Raw genomic sequence first — 18,855 nt, forward strand, 5'->3', positions numbered from 1 at the left:
CATTCTTAGACTGCAGCCTGCAGTGGGTGGGATGCACACACACACACGGGTATATACTGTATCTGTGTGTGGCATGGGTGGTCTTTGCATGTAGACACAAGTCTATTATGCTAAGCAGAAAACAGGGCTTAAACAAAGTGGCTAAGTACTAGATGAGAGGGAAACTAATTTCAGGTCCACTTTTGTCATCTTTCGTTTCAAACTTTTGACAGGTAATTCACTTTGAAGACTTTGGGAAGGTTGAGGTATTCTCAGTGAAGGCATTCACAAAAAAACATCTCAGAGACGGCATGGAAAGCTGCCAGAGGGTAATGCGATAAACACTAGGACCTCAAATATGTAGCTGCTTTACACATGCATTTATAGAGGACAGTATGACCCAGTGGGAAATCCATTCTTCTTCCATTTTAAACCATTCTGGCATTTCAGTTGGAGCAGTCATAAGAGCACTTAATGTGTTCTGTGTTCGCTATCTCAGGTTGAGAACAAATATAGAAGAACCCTCTTCAAGACTCTCTAGGGTATTTAGACAAACTGCAGGCCTCACAGATTACTTTATGAGGTCTGGTTATTCCCCCGACGTCCTAGAATTTAGATCTAGTATCTTTATTCTAGGTTATCCCATGACAGGTCGGTGCCGAGCTGTATGCCCACACGGCATCCTAATGTACAGGCCCATAGCAGCATTCTACATATAATTCATTTTTTTTTCATTTCAATTTTGTTCATAATATAATGTCAATCCAAATGCATCAAGAGGGGTAGTGGATCCCCCTTTTGGCAATCCATTTAAGGACATCCATTTAAGGACATCCACTTAAGGACATCCATTTAAGGACATCCACTTAAGGACATCCATTTAAGGACATCCACTTAAGGACATCCATTTAAGGACATCCATTTAAGGACATCCATTTAAGGACATCCACTTAAGGACATCCATTTAAGGACATCCACTTAAGGACATCCATTTTCCCGTTCCCTTAAGTTTTATTAGTCATATGTACAGGATACACATGGTGTATAGCGTCCAATAAAATGCTTACTTGAAGGTTCCTTCTGGACAATACAACAACAATAAGAAATAATAAAAGATAACAATAAGAACAAAAAGTAATTGGCTCAGGAAAATAGAATAAACATTTTAGCATAAGTATAACACAGGAAAGCACAATTTATAGTCCAATATTTACACATGTATCAGAGAAAGGGGGGATTAGGGGGGAAGTGTTGAAATTGTGTAGTATAGCAATAGTAAATGAGAGTCTGGTAGCAGCAATTGGGATGTGTGTGTGTGTGTGTGTGTGTGTGTGTGTGTGTGTGTGTGTGTGTGTGTGTGTGTGTGTGTGTGTGTGTGTGTGTGTGTGTGTGTGTGTGTGTGTGTGCGCGTGTGTGTGTGTGTGTTTGTGTGAGGTTAAGAAGCGCGGTTTGGCAGGTCATGTTTCGGAGGATGCATGACTCGACCTTCGACTCCCCAGCCCGTTGGGGAGTTTCAGCAATGAGACAAGATCGAAATTGGGGAGAAAAAGGGGTAAAAAATAGAAACTGTCTCTGAGCCTCTTGGTGTCAGACCTTATGCTTTGATACCGTCTGACGGACGGTAAGGGAGTGAACAGCTCATGTCTGGGGTGTGTGGGATCCTTGACGATGCTGCTGGACTTCCTCAGGCACCGTTTCAAGTAAATGTCCTGTATGGGTGGGAACACGGCCCTTCAGACCACCAGCAACAGTTCAATATCTGAAAATGTGGGACAGTTAAACAGGTGGCATGAGTTTGTAAACCTTCTGACCACCCCTGAAAGTCAGAATAACCATGTTCCACATCATCATGGTGATGTCCAATACTTTGCTTCTTTAAAACTTGACTGTTGACATGCAAAATATTCTGGGACTGTATTAACAGTGGACTAATGAAAATAATAACAAAATATTTTTTTTGAGTGAATTTTTTCTTTTAAGTGTTAAACAAACCCTGAGAGGGCTGTTTGGACAGATGGGAGCTGCCCCCATCAGGATGACTGGAGAAACAGCAACCATCCCATTACTATCCTGCTATAATAATGGAAAGGTTTAGTCAATCTCATATGAGTTACGCCTAACGAATTTCAAAGCCATGCTATTATGTTATTAACTGATTAATTTACTTTAGTTTGTTTCTGACATGGAGAGTCAACATTTTCACACTCGTAGCAACAGCCATCGTAGAAATAGGAAATACCTTGCACATCTTTGCAATGTTTACAGTATTTTCAGGACTGTAGTGTTTCAATCCTTTCAGGGCGAGTCGGTTCAGTGTTCTACATAATGCCTTCACCACCTATTTTTGGTTCTCTCCTCTACACAAGAATCAGTGTTGTTGTTTATCCTGGAATCTGGCCAGCAACTCACAGGAATTCATTTGAAGGAGAGGAAATCAATTTCATTTTCTGCAAAGCACTCCAGAACATCCAATCCCAGCAGGTCTCTGAGTAATATAAACATTTTTCAGATGCAATCAAAACAAGCATAAGGAGGGTGATTATCTTTGGGATTATTGGGTGTTTCACATCGAAATTAACCTGTGAAACTTTGGAACTAGACAAAATATATATTTTTTATTGATTGTCTTCCGGGTAGTACCTCCAAACTAGAACAGTTCTCAGTAAACAGTCTCTCCTGTATATCTCGCAGAGATGAGGCGAAAACTAACACAAATCTTAATGATGATTAATTTGGAAAGACCCACCCTTTCCTAGCGTCCTCCAAGTTTGGTGCAGGGCCCCAAGCCTATCAAAAAGATTCAGAGGCTTAGGCCAGGAAAAATGTGGTTTGGAACTATTAACTCTCCAATGTATTGATTTGAATGCTTGGCTGCTCATCTTCTCTCTGGTGGCAGTATTTCAAATGGACCCATTAGAAGTTGGTTATTTTCTCTATTTTGCTGTCTAAGCCATACAACTTTTTAGTAATCTCTTTTTGTGTTTTCTCAGGCCAATTCAATCAAATGTTATTTGTCACATGTGCCGAATACAACAGGTGTAATGCTTATTTACAAGACCAAAGCACTTTTAAGAAAAATAAGTGTTACGTAAAAAATAGAGCAGCAATAAAATAACAGTAGCGAGGCTATATACAGGGGTACCGGTACAAAGTCAATGTGTGGGGCACAGGATAGTCGAGGTAATTGAGGTAATATGTACATGTAGGTAGAGTTAAAGTAACTATGCATAGATATAAACAGAGAGTAAATAAACAGAGAGTAGCAGCAGTGTAAAAGGGGGGAGGGACAATGCAAATAGTCTGGGTAGCCATTTGATTAGCTGTTCAGGAGTCTTACGGCTTAGGGTAGAAGCTGTTAAGAAGCCTTTTGGACCTAGACTTGCCGTGCGGTTATGACCGTAACAAACAGTGCCAATTCAAAGGATGTTATTGCTGGGGGATGTTGCCTTTACAAACCATTATTCAACCTCCACATCTGATGATAGGGCACTTTTTACTGACTACAAACCTTGATCTGTGCTGTGCAGACAGGATTCAAATTAGGATTCAAAGAACTGTGCTATCCATCACCATATGCAAGTCCACCAAGACCAGTGGGATCCCTGATTATACTGTACTCTCATAGTTGTACATTACTCTAGTCCCTGCTCCTAACTCCAGTGGCAATGCCAATATCGATTCATTCAATAATCATCATTTTTCACCTGTGGTCGTCTTGCAGAATGCCAGAGTGCTGTTTAAGATCCGTGTGGTGGCAGGATCAGCGTCCTACAGCTACCTCTCCCCCCAGGATGGACGGCCGCTCTACCACCCAGCAGTGAACAGGTGAGACAGACAGCCTCTGCAGGCCACATACTGTAGCTAGCTAAGCGTCTGCAGGTCAGACAGTTAGGTAGTGAGATGAGAAGGTAAGGCCGCGAACAGGTGGTTCATCAAGCTAAAGTGAAGCAGTAGAGGTGTTCAAGCAAGTCTTCTAAGCATTTCAAGAGTAACGTGTCAAAACCACAGTTTCTTCCCTCTATATTTTGTATTGGTAGTTCTTTACTGAGAGGCAGCCCATACGGTGTAATGGATTATGTAATGCACATTTCTTACAGCAGTGAAATATGCAGCCATTTTGTAAAGTTCTTTTTCAGGAGAGGATGTCTAATGGTTTACGAACTGTGGAAGCTAATTGCCATTTTAAAGGGCACTTTATCAAGGCAGAATTCCTCCAGTTGCTTAGAAATGTCCATTCATCCATTTGCATGTTTGCTGGGGGGCGTGGTGCTTTTGAAGTGCATGTGTGCACAGTATTCAGAACACTTCTATTTGATGATGATGCTACAAGACCCATTCATGTATTGATATTTCAGTAATACTACTAAATTGCTGCACGAGTGCCCCTCAAAGGTTTATGGGATTTGTTTTTAACCTTCAACAACACCATCAGTAAAAGCATTTAGCATTTCAATCAATAGCTTTCCCTTACTTTGGAAAATAAAGCGATAGGAAGGAAAATTCTTCTTCCAGCATATAGGTTGTCTGCTACCCCACTGTGCTCCTTTGGCCAGTATAGATGCATTTATTCTGTTGCTATTTTGTGGGTGTCCATAGCCAGCCTTCATCACGGGCAGGGCTGTGTAGAGTCATAATAGTAGCTGTGATGGTGGTAAATAAAAGCAGCTATAGCCTGTGGAGAGATACATGTACTGTCTCTACAGATCTGAAATCTCCGTGGCTCATACTGAGAGGCACCCCATAGCCATGAAGATCACTGTGTAATGAAATTCTGTTTGAAGTGTTCGCTTGAAGAGTTCAGCTGGCTTTGATTGACTCTCAGCCCAGAATATAATGTAGTTTACCTGAGGGACCCCCAGAGCACAAGATTTATACAGTCATAGACATTGTGATAGTGAACTTACTATTCTACTCTCTGCCAAGAAAACTGTAGACAATCTTGCCAAATGCTCTGAGAGATATTTTTGAATTCATATACTGTATATTTGAGTCGTTTTGAGGCTGGATGGATCTCTCGAGGCCATTATAAAAGCACAATTGTCACAGACGATTTGAGTCAAGAAAACACGCTTCATTGTAGTAGAGACTGAAAAATGAATTGTTTATCTGTATTGTCCCCATTCCACCTCTTCTACTGCTCATGAATAACTAGCATTAATGAAAATCCCCAATGAATCTGTCACAAATTGTTTAAAATCCCACCTACCATTTAAATCCTATTTGTAACTGACCCAATTAGTGGAGCTGGGTTTCTGGTGGGGCTCTGTCACACCAAGAATAGCCTCATTCATTGCTTCAGCTGTTAGGGATTGGTAAAGCACATAAAACTCGACTTTTACATTAAATCAATCTGAATCATAACATGCTTTAGGAAAGTAAAGGGAAAGGACCCCCAACATGATGATATTCAATGCTGTCCGGGTTTCAAGGGGCCTACAGTAACGTTAACACAGACTCTGAATGAAAAGCTAATGTATAACTACTTTCTTGACCTGACGATGATCCAACTCGGATCAAAACGTTGTCTTTATTGTGCGTCTGATTAAATCACCATGGGAGAATACCAGAGTTGCGGTCATTCCTTTTTTCTTCAACGACTTTCTTACCATCGATTGTGCTTTAAACATATGTTGTTGTGTGAATAGTTTGTGGATGTTCTGTTTATTCAGCCTCTGAAAACGCACTTCTGAAAGCACTATCTAGAAATCCATGATCTGCTACTTTTTTGGAATCCCAGCATGTGGTGGATCTTTAATCGTAAGGTCATGCTGACACCTAGTGGCTGTACAGAGTCTATAAATACATGTGCTGCACAAAGGCCCTCTCTGAAAAGGTCTTGATGCCGCATTTCCAATGAGGATTTACCCTGGTGTTTTACCCAAAAGGCTCAGACTTTTCTGTTTCCATCTACGTGGGCTGGCACCTATGTCTCACGAGGCCATGGCTCTGCTCTGACTTGGAGCCATGGCAAAGCCCTGGGTACTTTTCAGCTGGCATTTACATGATGGCTAATTCTGAACTTTAACACCTTCTCGCAAAACTACAGTATTCTTGAATGATGCAGAGCTTGATGATTCTGCTCGCCATAAGTATTTAGTGCCACACTCCTAATGGAAACACAATAACGCTAGAGTTTACATCAGGGGCTCCCAAACTGGTTTGGCCCGCGACCCCATTTTGATATAAAAAAAATATGTGACAACACCATTGTAAAAAAAAGTGATGAAATCAACAGCCAATGTTTACTTTTTTTAGTTGGGGCTATGACAATCTATTACAATACTTTTGACAGTAATAATTTTCTATGATCTTCTGTACAGAAAATAACAATCAATCATTGATGATGTTCTTTTTCCCTGATTTAGTGCCTGATCTTGTCCACTCTGTTCTAATAAGGCTTGTGGGCATTGTAGAGGGAAACAGACACACGTGTTCCTGAGAGTCTTATCTTTCAGTGATGGGGTCATAATATTTTGTATCTTAAACCGTTCAAAGGATAGAGCCACATTTGTAGGAAGAAAACAGAAACCTGTATGTTTATTACAACCACATCTAGTGGCTAACGGAGGTTACTGACATAATCCCAGTTCTATGAAACAAGCATGATTTCTTTCCAGAGTTTCTCTTGTGACCCCATTTTCAAATCTGGGGGCCACACATGGGGTTGCGACCCCTAGTTTGGGAAACGCTGGCCTACATTAACATAAAACACTGGTGGCCCACTGGTGAGGAGGGTAAGACTCAATGGAAAAGCACCATAACAAAATGTACATACCACCTGAATAATAGGTGGACAGTGTGCGAAGGGGATTATGCTGAAGTTTTACCTCGCTAATTTGATGACCTTTGACCCTTTTGTTCCCAGAGCTCTTAATCTCTGTGGCTCAGGAGGACCGCCCCATGTGAAGCTCATCATCGAGTGGGAACACAGAATCAAAGACTGGTCAGTCAATCTCAGTGACAGTCTATAACTTTCTAGCCCTGAATTATTGTAGACCAACTGTAATCATAAAACAGTATGTATGCTGCTGCACATGCCTTATTTTATTCATGCCTGGCAGCCTCTTTCTCTCTCTGTGTGCATGTTCCCAACTCTGTCTGTCTGTCTGCGTGCGTGCGTGCGTGCGTGCGTGTGGTCGGTCTCCTGCAGCCTGTTTGGGAACATCCAGGAGGAGGTGGTGAAGGATGCTGAGAGTGTGAGAGGCCAGCATCAGCAGCACGTCCAGCAGCACAGTTGTACCCTGGACGAGTGCTTTCAGCTCTACACTAAAGAGGAACAGGTACATTATCTCCTCCTACAGGCAGGCAACAACCACTGCTGAGTACAATCTGTTGTCTCACTATAGATTACAAGGGTGTCAAACTCATTCCACGGAGGGCCTTGTGTCTGCTGGTTTTAGTTTTTTCCTTTCAATTAAGCCCTAGACAACTAAGTGAGTTGAGTCCCTTACTAATTAGTGACTTTAATTCATAAATCAAGTCCAAGGGAGGAGCGTAAACCTGCAGACTCTCGGCCCTCCGTGGAATGAGTTTGACATGTGTCATAGAACCTTATGTACCGAACCCACTGACTGAATGACTGACGAGGAGCAAGGAAATCCTTCCTACCTGTGATTTTCATTATATACTGTATTTTTGTTTATAGGGGAGACTACCTCTAGTTTGAAACAGTCCTTTAAGGGAAATTCATCCAAATTACTAATTAATGAATCTTATGCTACCTTAAAAATAAGATGCACATTTGTTATTTGGGTGAACAATCCCTTTAAGGACATCATTATGGAATCCATAATGCTTCTTACTGACTCCCTAGTGTTATAAGATGCAATGTCAACAGTAACATCAAAGGATGTGAATGCTGTGGTATGATGCCAAGAACAAAATTTGCCTTCAGTCAAATCAGTCAAGATGACCTGAGGTGGAATTAATCTTGCCAATTGGGCTCTTATTTTCCCATCCATGGAGTGTTGATATTCTATTAGAGCTGTGAATGGACTGTGTTTCTGCTGGGAACGGTATGCTCTCGCTTAACTGTACCTACACCCAGATCGGCGGCTAAGCGACTTATGAATCAGAATACTTCTTTCCCTTCAAATGCTTGATTGATCTTCCTGCTCCCAGTTATACTGTACCACAATATATTGTTTACAGTCATGCCTCATCTCCATGCCCCTCCACACTTCGTTACATGAAGAGGTTGTTTCAGGGAACGTTCTAAATATCCAAATCAAATTTTATTTGTCACATGCACCAAATACAACATGCACGAATACAACCTTACAGTGAAATGCTTACTTACAAGCCCTTAACCAACCATGCAGTTAAGAAAAACCTTAAAAAAGTAAGAAATAATAGTAACAAATAATTAAAGCGCTGCAGTAAAATAACAATAGCAAGGCTATATACAGGGGGTACCGGTACTATCAGATATCAAGGTAAGACCCAAGTGCAGACTGTGTGAAGGGGCAGGCAAACGACAGGTCAAGGCAGGCAGAGGTCGATAATCCAGAGTAGGAACAAAGGTACTGGACGGCAGGCAGGGTCAGGGACAGGCAGAGTGGTCAGGCAGACGGGTACAGGGTCAGGACAGGCAAGGGTCAAAAACCAGGAGGACGAGAAAAAGAGAGGCTGGGAAAAGACAGAAGCTGACAGGAACAAACGCTGGTAAGCTTGACAAACAAGACCAACTGGCACAGACAGACAGAAAACACAGGTATAAATACCCAGAGGATAAGTGGGGAAGATGGGCGACACCTGGAGGGGGTGGAGACAAGCACAAGGACAGGTGAAACAGATCAGGGCATGACAGGTACAGAGTCAATGTGCGGGGCACCGGTAAGTCGAAGTAATTGAGGTAGTATGTACAGTTGAAGTCGGAAGTTTACATACACCTTAGCCAAATACATTTAAACTCAGTTTTTCACAATTCCTGACATTTAATCCTTGTAAAAATTCCCTGTTTTAGGTCAGTTAGGTTCACCACTTTATTTTAAGAATGTGAAATGTCAGAATAATAGTAGAGAGAATTATTTATTTCAGCTTTTATTTCTTTCATCACATTCCCAGTGGGTCAGAAGTTTACATACACTCAATTAGTATTTGGTAGCATTGCCTTTAAATTGTTTAACTTGGGTCAAATGTTTCGGGTGGCCTTCCACAAGCTTCCCACAATAAGTTGGGTGAATTTTGGCCCATTCCTCTTGACAGAGCTGGTGTAACTGAGTCAGGTTTGTAGGCCTCCTTGCTCGCAAACGCTTTTTCAGTTCTGCCCAACAAATTATCTATGAGATTGAGGTCAGGGCTTTGTGATGGCCACTCCAATACCTTGACTTTGTTGTCCTTAAGCCATTTTGCCACAACTTTGGAAGTATGCTTGGGGTCATTGTCCATTTGGGAGACCCATTAGTGACCAAGCTTTAACTTCCTGACTGATATCTTGAGATGTTGCTTCAATATAGCCACATCATTTTCCTACCTCATGATGCCATCTATTTTGTGAAGTGCACCAGTCCCTCCTGCAGCAAAGCATCACCAAAACATGATGCTGCCAAGCCCGTGCTTCACGGTTGGGATGGTGTTCTTCGGCTTGCAAGCCTCCCCCTTTTTCCTCCAAACATACCGTAACGATGGTCCTTATGGCCAAACAGTTCTATTTTTGTTTCATCAGACCAGAGGACATTTCTCTAAAAAGTAAGATTTTTGTCCCCATGTGCAGTTGCAAACCGTAGTCTGGCTTTTTTATGGCGGTTTTGGAGCAGTGGCTTCTTCCTTGCTGAGCGGCCTTTCAGGTTCGGTCGATATAGGACTCGTTTTACTGTGGATATAGATACTTTTGTACCTGTTTCCTCCAGCGTCTTCAGAAGGTCCTTTGCTGTTGTTCTAGGATTGATTTGCACTTTTCGCACCGAAGTACATTCATCTCTAGGAGACAGAATGCGTCTTCTTCCTGAGCGGTATGACGGCTGCGTGGTCCCATGGTGTTTATACTTGCATACTATTGTTTGTACAGATGAACGTGGTACCTTCAGGCATTTGGAAATTGCTCCCAATAATGAACCAGACTTGTGGAGGTGTCCATTTTTTTTCTGAGGTCTTGGCTGATTTCTTTTGATTTTCCCATGGTGTCAAGCAAAGAGGCACTGAGTTTGAAGGTAGGCCTTGAAATACATCCACAGGTACACCTCCAATTGACTCAAATGATGTCAATTAGCCTATCAGAAGCTTCTAACATGACATAATTTTCAGGAATTTTCCAAGCTGTTTAAAGGCACAGTCAACTTAGTCTATGTAAACTTCTGACCCACTGGAATTGTGATTATTGAATTATAAGTGAAATAATCTGTCTGTAAACAATTGTTGGAAAAATGACTTGTGTCATGTACAAAGTAGATGTCCTAACCGACTTGCCAAAACTATAGTTTGTTAACAAGAAATTTGTGGAGTGGTTGAAAAACGAGTTTTAAAGACTCCAAACTAAGTGTATGTAAACTTCCGACTTCAACTGTACATGTAGGTAGAGTCATTAAAGTGACTATGCATAGATAATAACAGAGAATAGCAGCAGCGAAAATGAGAGGGGGGGGTGCAATGCAAATAGTTTGGGTAGCCATTTGATTAGATGTTCAGGAGTCTTATGGCTTGGGGGTAGAAGCTGTTTAGAAGCCTCTTGGACCTAGACTTGGAGCTCCGGTACTGCTTGCCGTGCGGTAGCAGAGAGAACAGTCTATGACTAGGGTGGCTTTTTAGGGCCTTCCTCTGACACCGCCTGGTATAGAGGTCCTGGATGGCAGGAAGCTTGGCCCCGGTGATGTACTGGGCCGTACGCACTACCCTCTCTAGTGTCTTGTGGTCGGAGGCCGAGCAGTTGATATACCATGCAGTGATGCAACCCGTCAGGATGCTCTCGATGGTGCAGCTGTAGAACCTTTTGAGGATCTGAGGACCCATGCCAAATCTTTTCAGTCTCCTGGGGGGGGAGTAGGTTTTGTCGTGCCCTCTTCACGACTGTCTTGGTGTGCTTGGACCATGTTAGTTAGGTAATAGAGGTGTACGGGAACTTCAAAGCCTGTAATTTGGTTTATGTAATACACTTATGAAGTTGACATGTGCGATAGATGTCCAGAACATATCCTCCTCAAGAGCCTTCTCTTAGTTTCTTCCTGAGCATTGTTTGAGTCCTATGTCGGCTTCTGATAGGAGTGAATAATTTCCCATTGCCATTCATGAGGCAAATGACTAAGCTTTCTTTAGCTCCATTCGTGACCAGATTAGTATCCTCAACTGAACATGAAGGTTATTGGATACAGCTGCCTCCATCTCCTTCCTCCACTCTTCTTCATGCACACTAATCAGAGGGATTAGAGTGCAAGAGGCGGTCGCCCCAGCAACAGGTTGTGAAAGTGACTGATAAATTAGGCTTCACATACTGTTCTGATGAAACAGACACGGTCTCATGCACAGAGCTATCACTGAAGACCACCGCGACCTGCATCAGACCACATTTCATGTCTAAAACATTATCCACCAGCTTCAAACTGCTGGAAAAACAATATTTTTGGTTATTGAAAATATATTTCACAGCGATTTAGATGGTACAATGATTCCCTACACTATTCAGTGCTTGCTTTCTCACATAAACTGAAATTGAGCGAGGGAGAAATCGATAGGAAAAGCACACAGCCAATCACAAGACTGGCGGGTAAGTAATACTGTGAAACATTATCATTCCACAATTAGCGGCAGATATTTTATGGACATTTTCTGAAATTACAATACAAAAATTTAAAACAATCCAATGTAGCACCTTTAGAGTGTGTTATGAAATGATTTCAGTGGGTTGATTGAGGGACAAGATTTCATATTTTTTTATATGGATGAATACTCTGTCTTTCTCGTCCTCTCGCTGTTTCTCTGTTTCTCTGTCTCTCTGTCTCTGTCTCTCTCTCTCTCTCTCTCTCTCTCTCTCTCTCTCTCTCTCTCTCTCTCTCTCTCTCTCTGCCAGCTGGCCCCAGACGATGCATGGAAATGTCCCTACTGTAAGCAGCTGCAGCAGGGCATGGTGAAGATGAGCCTGTGGACGCTGCCTGACATCCTCATTCTCCACCTCAAGCGCTTCCGGCAGGTGGGCGAGCGCCGCAACAAGCTGGCCACGCTGGTGCGCTTCCCCCTGGACGGCCTAGACATGGCGCCCCATGTGGTGAAGAGGAGTCAGAGCACCCGGCTGCCCCCCCACAGTCCTCTGCTCCCTGGCCCCCAGTACCCAGCCTGGAAACCGCCCTGCCCACCCGACGTGGCCCCTCCAGACTTCCTATATGACCTCTATGCCGTGTGTAACCACCACGGAGGCATGCACGGGGGACATTACACAGGTTTGTATGGAGGGACTGTCTGGCTGTCATATTCACATCCTGTAAATGTTCGATGAAATATCAATCTCATTGAAAGTGGTCTTAGTCAGCAAGGTGTCTTGAAGTGAGATCCAGTCCAAAAATGTGTTTGATGATGATGATAATAAAGATATGGTGGTGGTTTGTTCAGTATGTATGGAAGTACACACTGTTGTGCATGTCTGAACAGGTGTCTGTGTCTCTGCAGCGTTCTGCAGGAACTCATTGGACGCCCAGTGGTATGGGTATGATGACAGCAGTGCAGAGCCAGTCACAGAGAGGGAGGTGTGCACACGGGGAGCCTACATCCTCTTCTACCAAAGACGCAACACCATCCCTCCATGGTCAGCCAGCTCCTCTCTCAGAGGTGAGCCGTGTTGACAAGTCCTTTAATTAAGCCACAGACTGCAATATGTCCTGCAGTTCTATTGTGTCATTTCAATAGATGATATATACCAATTGGTTCTGGAAGAATACTGACCTTTAGAGGTCTTCAGTTGAAAATAAGTCCATGTAATGGAAATAAGTCTTCTGAAATCCATTATTGGTGGAATGATGGCTTTCATCACCCAATAATGAATGGCACTTCAATGACAGTATCCAGACATTTTTCGAATTAAAGCATTAATGTTGAAATCAAAAGAGTATATGATTGGCAGTGTGTAATAACCTTGTCCATCATAGGATTGAGGTACAGTAAAGGCGTCTGCATACTAGGTTTGGTTTGCTCCTAGCAGAACTCGGATAGGCAAAGTGAACGTCTGTGCATTGCATACTCCCTTAAAAGACTTTCACTTGAAAAACGAGAAAAAAGCTGCAATAGCGGCAATTGTCCCTCTTGAGACGCTGTAGCCAGTATACACTTCCTCAAAATAGTCAGAATTAATCTAAGATAACTCAAGAAATCTGTCATTCATTTTGACATTTTTGCAGAGTAGATCTTAGTCGTGCATTTTTACATCTAACTAAGATGTTTGGTGCACTATTTCACAATGAAAAAGTTTATTGAAGAATCCCTACTGTTGACCAATCTCCGACGAAGGGATATAGACTTTCAAACTAACAACAACTAACAAAATGTTGTCATAATATATGCACAAACTCTTCCGAAATGTTTCGGCTGGGAAGCATGCGGACGCCTACTGTCCCCCTCTAGGAAAAAGAGACAGGTTTGTATGTATTAGCTGTGTTGAATCCAGTAGAAGGCACTTTGCTCTGTATAACAGTGTTCTTCTATTTCTGCAGGCTCCACCAGCTCCTCCACGTCAGACCACTGGCTGATCCGTCTGATGCGGGACTGTAAGAGGGGCAGCCTGTTGTCTGGGGGGTCCACGTCTGGCCCTCCTGGCCCCACACCAACCCCCGAATCCCCAGAGCTCCCTGTGTTCGAGGACGAGCCTCTCAAAACAGAGACAGGTGAGTAGCCCATTTGGACACCATTTCCCCAGTCTGTCTCTAAATAAATAAAAACACTATGGTTCGCTGTGTCTGATTGGTCTGAAGTTCTGGTTGTTACTCAAAGAGGATTATCTCTTTGAGATAATTACATCATTAAAAAGCAGATGATTATGTAGATAAGTCGATCAATGAACCATTATAAAAGAGGAGGAATATGAGGAAAAATCCTAACTGTTTTTCTTCTGGGTCCAGATGGGTTTGAGCCATTTGTCCGAGGCACTCAGGGCAGGAGCGTGAGCATGAGGTCACCCACTAAGACCAAGGACACCCTGAGCAAAGTGCTGCCCCTGCGCTGGTCCTTTGGTTCCAAGGACCGCCCCAAACCCTCCGCCCCCAGGCGAGGGGAGCTGGTGGAGTACCTGGAGTCAGGGCGCAGGCCGCGGTGCACCAAGGACCCCATCATCACCCTAGTGGCCACCCCGCCCCAGGGCGGGCACAGGGACCTGGGCAGCTCCCTCAGTGGGAGCAGCCTGAGCTGCATGGACAGGTCCAACTCTGAGGCTTGCGACTCCCCAAGAGTACCAGAGGGCCAGAGCAGGCCTGCCGTAGAGAGGAGCTCCAGCCTGGGGCTCAGTATTTTCACTAAAGCCAGGGATGACAGCTCACTGGGCCTGAGGTCCTCCAAGAGGTTCAGGCAGGACCAAGGCAGGACCCTGGACCCTCACCCCCATAGATGCTCCACTGATGGGGTCCACATCAGCCACAGTGCCCCCCCAAGTAGGGACTCCACACTGAAGAGGCCCAAGGCCCAAGCAGGGCTGACCTCCAGGGTAGGGGTGCTGCAGGCTGGTCTACAGCCTGAGGAGAGGAAGGGGATGAGGGGTCAGGAGGTAAGGAGCCACGACAGCCTCTTGTCCTTTTTCAAATCAGGCTTCCTGAAGAAAGACGCTCAGAGTACACCTAGCAAGGGGGAGGAGGTCCGGGCCAATGGCCACGGACGAGCCAGCAAGGTGGCAAACGGTAGTTCGTCTAAACTCTCCCTCTCCAATGGGACCCTGAACGGCGTAGCGCTGGAGGAAAAGAGGGCCAACGGCACCCCTAGAAGTGACTGCCGTCACAGCAAAGGGCAGCTTGTCAACGGGAGGACAGGGAGTAACAGCTCTGCTGCGGACATCAAGCGTGCCCACAGCTCCAGTAACATCCAGACCAAATTGGACTTGACCCTGCGCAGGTGCGCCTCTCTGCAGAGGAACGGGCAGGTAGCTCCCCCAGCCCCCCGCAGCAGCCTGGCCACAGACAAGCCCAGCTATGCCACCCTGCAGCGGGCACGCTACAGCACCACCTCCCTGGGCAGGCAGCAGAGACCCGTCCCCGAGTCCTGCTTCTGACTCCCTCCGCACCGCTAGGCTAACTGGCTGCTGCCACAGCAGTAGAGTTATCTGGCGTGTGTGTCTCTTTATTTAGAGTTTGTGCCAATGCTACTGCCAGGGTTAGCATGTTAGTGTGAGCTGAGCAGTCTGGCCACCACTGCTAGAGCAGAGGAATAGTCACGGTGTTACTATAAGACAGGTTGTTAGGGGAGGCTTTGCCAACAGCTGAGATCAGTAATGCAGTGCGTAACAGTTAACTGTCTGTCATAGTCTTCTGTTTAATGTAAGTGCCTCTGTGACAGTTCAGAATGATTGTTTGTTGAACACTGGAACCACGCTATTGATTGACACAGATCACATCCAGACGGTCACCAGGTCTCTGTAGTATAGCCAGCAGAGCTGTTGTTTCTGAAGGGCATCATGTACCCTCTGTTAACACTGATGTTTAATGACGTATTGTCTTTGTGTGTAAGTGAATCTATGCAGACTGTGTACAATGGAGAGGTACAACTGCTGTATTGTGATCATATTTATTCCACAGACATGTCAAGCACCTTTCTTGGTGTTATGCTGTCCTTGATTTTCTATTGATGTAGCCATGGAGGAATATCCTGCACGAAAGGATTCAATTAAATGATTGTATGTCTGTGCTTCCACTGTAAACTGTTTGCTGGGACCTCATACACTTATGTTATTGCTAATATTCATCATGTATCATCCACTGTCAGTGGCAACTGAAAGAAACAAGTACTGTAATAACCTGGTTGTTACACACCTGTTACTGACTACCGTACTGTAACGATGGTGTGTGATTGGAGGAGAAGTAAGGGTAGAGGAATGAAATGGCAATTTATGTTCGTAACTAACATGATTGAAATACTGGGTTGAAAACAGGGTAGTTGGCACACCATGTACCCCAGCACAGTGATGGTCTTGTATACACAATAGATTTAATGGATCTTGAACCAAAGTTTGTGTCAATCAGAACATTCATCTGGACCCTGATAAAGGTCTAGATAATCTAGTTTAAGATTCATTGTGGAGCATACAAGAATACCAGACAGTATCTTGGACTTTCTATTTTACATCTAAATGGGGAAAAATAATCAAAAAGAGCCACTTGAGAGTTTTGTACATTGACTTGTGTGAACTTGGATGGGTGCTATTATGTGATGGTGAACTGTTATAGAACCTCCTCACACCGGTGGTTTAGGTAAGCCCCTTATAGAGCAGCAGGGACAGACCTTTTAATGTCACTCCCTGTATCTCCCCACTGCTGAGCTCCAGAGAAAGTTACTGCCTGTGTTTCACAATAACTCACCAAGGGGGATTAAACCTGCTCCCCTGTTGCCATGGCAAACTCCCTTAAAGATACCAACTGTGAAGGTGCTGCTGTCTGATGTACTCTGCAGAGGGGCAGGGATGTCTTGATTTTCATTCATTTTCAACCCAAAACATCTCTTGCCTTAGGTTCCAATATACAATACATGACGATCTATTACAATACATGAAGATCATATTGTAATTTTTCCTATAGAGTGTTGTTATGCATTTTAATTGTCAGCCATAGGGTACATGCCAATTCAGATATATGCACATTCTGTGTATGTTCTAGTCAGTGCAGATTTCCCAGCAACCATGGATGGAAACGTATGATGTGTGTTTTATGTTAGGAGGGTGTAGAGCACATGTGTTTGCACTTTCATCAACTGTATATGGACAAATGTAGTAGTAATACAGATATTACCAACACAATAGCATACAGTGCTTCTGTAAAGGGAAAAACACTATTAGAGTAAATGTATTTATCTATTAGATTTCTGAGTTACATAATTACTTAGGCCCATCGCTCCTTGAGAAGCATAGGCCATCAACTGGCCATCAACTGAGTTGACTTCATGTATCTGAAATGATCTAGAATTTAAACCCAATGAAATTATACAGTCATTTACTATTCTCCTAAACTATAATATTAATGTGTAGGACATATACTGTATGATTGTGTTAGCAGACATACAGTAGTAGATATGCAATATACTGGACCATATGGGATGCCCCATATGCATCATCATAACTTCTTCTAATGGGGATTGGTTGATGACACTATACCATCAACCATCATGACAAATTGGTTGATGACACTACACCATCAATCATCATGGTAAATTGGTTGATCACACTATACCATCAACATTGGCTGATGACACTACACCATCAACATTGGCTGATGACACTATACCATCAACATTGGCTGATGACACTACACCATCAACATTGGCTGATGACACTACACCATCAACATTGGCTGATGACACTACACCATCAACATTGGCTGATGACACTACACCATCAACATTGGCTGATGACACTAGCTCAAATGTTATGCCTTTTTGTTTCTGCAATTTTGCTTCAATTTTGTTTCTGCAACCTTATTTAACTTTTCTGTATCATTTTGTTTACCAAAACAAGCACTTGTTTTGGAAGTGACCCTAAATGAAGGATGCTTTCCTTGGGAGGGCATGGGTTGAGTATATTTTATATGCAACTTTTGTAAAAGTCTACATTTTATACCTGATTTGTAATTATGTAAATGAAGGCTCCAGATGATCAAATCAGATAATGTATGCTTCTGATCAGAGAGCAACGTCAGGATAAAGCACAAGTGGACTTGAATTGTGAACTTAACATATATATTGTATCTGCCTCTAATATATGCTTATTACCATACTGGAATTTATTTGAATTGCAAATTAAACACAGCTTTTCTCACAACTACTCTCTTTATTATATCATAATACAAACGAGGAGATATTCCATTGCATGTTCATTGTATCTGTCTAAGTTGGACTTTGAACTGCCTCAGGTTCTGCTCATTTCCATACCACATCATACCAGCTTAACTTACAAAACCAAGGTGTAGAGAACAACTGATTAACAAAAGTTGATCTATTGTGGAGAAAAATTGTATTCCAAATTTTTCTTAAATGTATCATCCAGTGTGTCATACACGTTTTGTTGATATTGGGAGAGCACATTCCAAATAGTTCTCTTGCCATGTGAGCTGTGCTCTTAGGGAAATGTATGCCTTTCCTACTCACTTCTCAGTAGTTGGTATTCAGACTTACCTTATGCAGGTGTGTAACAGGCTTTACAGGCGTGGCTAACAGAATTCCTTGTGGAGTTTTCATTCAATAGGGTTTTCAGGACATTTATCTAAAGCCATCCCTTTAAATTGGGTGTACCTTTAATTTGAGTTTTCTCTACAGACTCACTAGAATATATGGAGAGAACGGATCAGAATATAAGGGATCAATGAAAGAAAGTCATTTAAATTAGATGTTGACCGATTATGCTTTTTCAATGCCAATACCGATTATTGGAGGACCAAAAAATTCGGCCGCCGATTAATTGGCCGATTTTTATATATATATTTATATATTTGTAATAATGACAATTACAACACTACTGAATGAACAATGAACACTTTTATTTTCATACATATACATACATAATACCTAAATAAAATCTATTTAGTCTCAAATAAATAATGAAACATGCTCAATTTGGTTTAAATAATGGGAAAAACACAGTGTTGGAGAAGAAAGTAATAGTGCAATATGTGCCATGTGAAAAAGCTAACTTAAGGTCTATTTTTCTCCACTTCCTGTCTGACTGACATGCCCAAAGTAAACTGCCTGTTACTCAGGCCCAGAAGCCAGGAT

At 42.9% G+C, this 18,855-nt stretch overlaps 1 protein-coding gene across 2 annotated transcripts in view; it reads left to right on the plus strand.

Moving 5' to 3' along the window:
• The window catches only part of LOC115171375 (ubiquitin carboxyl-terminal hydrolase 43), a 97,163-nt gene extending 79,258 nt beyond the window's left edge, over window positions 1-17,905 (plus strand). For both annotated transcript variants that reach the window (XM_029728123.1, XM_029728125.1), the window contains 7 exons: window positions 3,701-3,804; window positions 6,845-6,922; window positions 7,130-7,259; window positions 11,981-12,347; window positions 12,574-12,732; window positions 13,611-13,781; window positions 14,016-17,905. In XM_029728123.1, coding sequence (XP_029583983.1) covers window positions 3,701-3,804; window positions 6,845-6,922; window positions 7,130-7,259; window positions 11,981-12,347; window positions 12,574-12,732; window positions 13,611-13,781; window positions 14,016-15,151 — 2,145 coding nt within the window. In that variant the 3' untranslated portion in view covers window positions 15,152-17,905. The remainder of the gene's footprint in view (window positions 1-3,700; window positions 3,805-6,844; window positions 6,923-7,129; window positions 7,260-11,980; window positions 12,348-12,573; window positions 12,733-13,610; window positions 13,782-14,015) is intronic.
• The last annotated feature ends 950 nt before the right edge of the window (window positions 17,906-18,855 follow it).

The sequence above is a fragment of the Salmo trutta genome, chromosome 32 (genome assembly GCF_901001165.1).
Source record: "Salmo trutta chromosome 32, fSalTru1.1, whole genome shotgun sequence".
NCBI classification, from domain to species: domain Eukaryota; kingdom Metazoa; phylum Chordata; class Actinopteri; order Salmoniformes; family Salmonidae; genus Salmo; species Salmo trutta.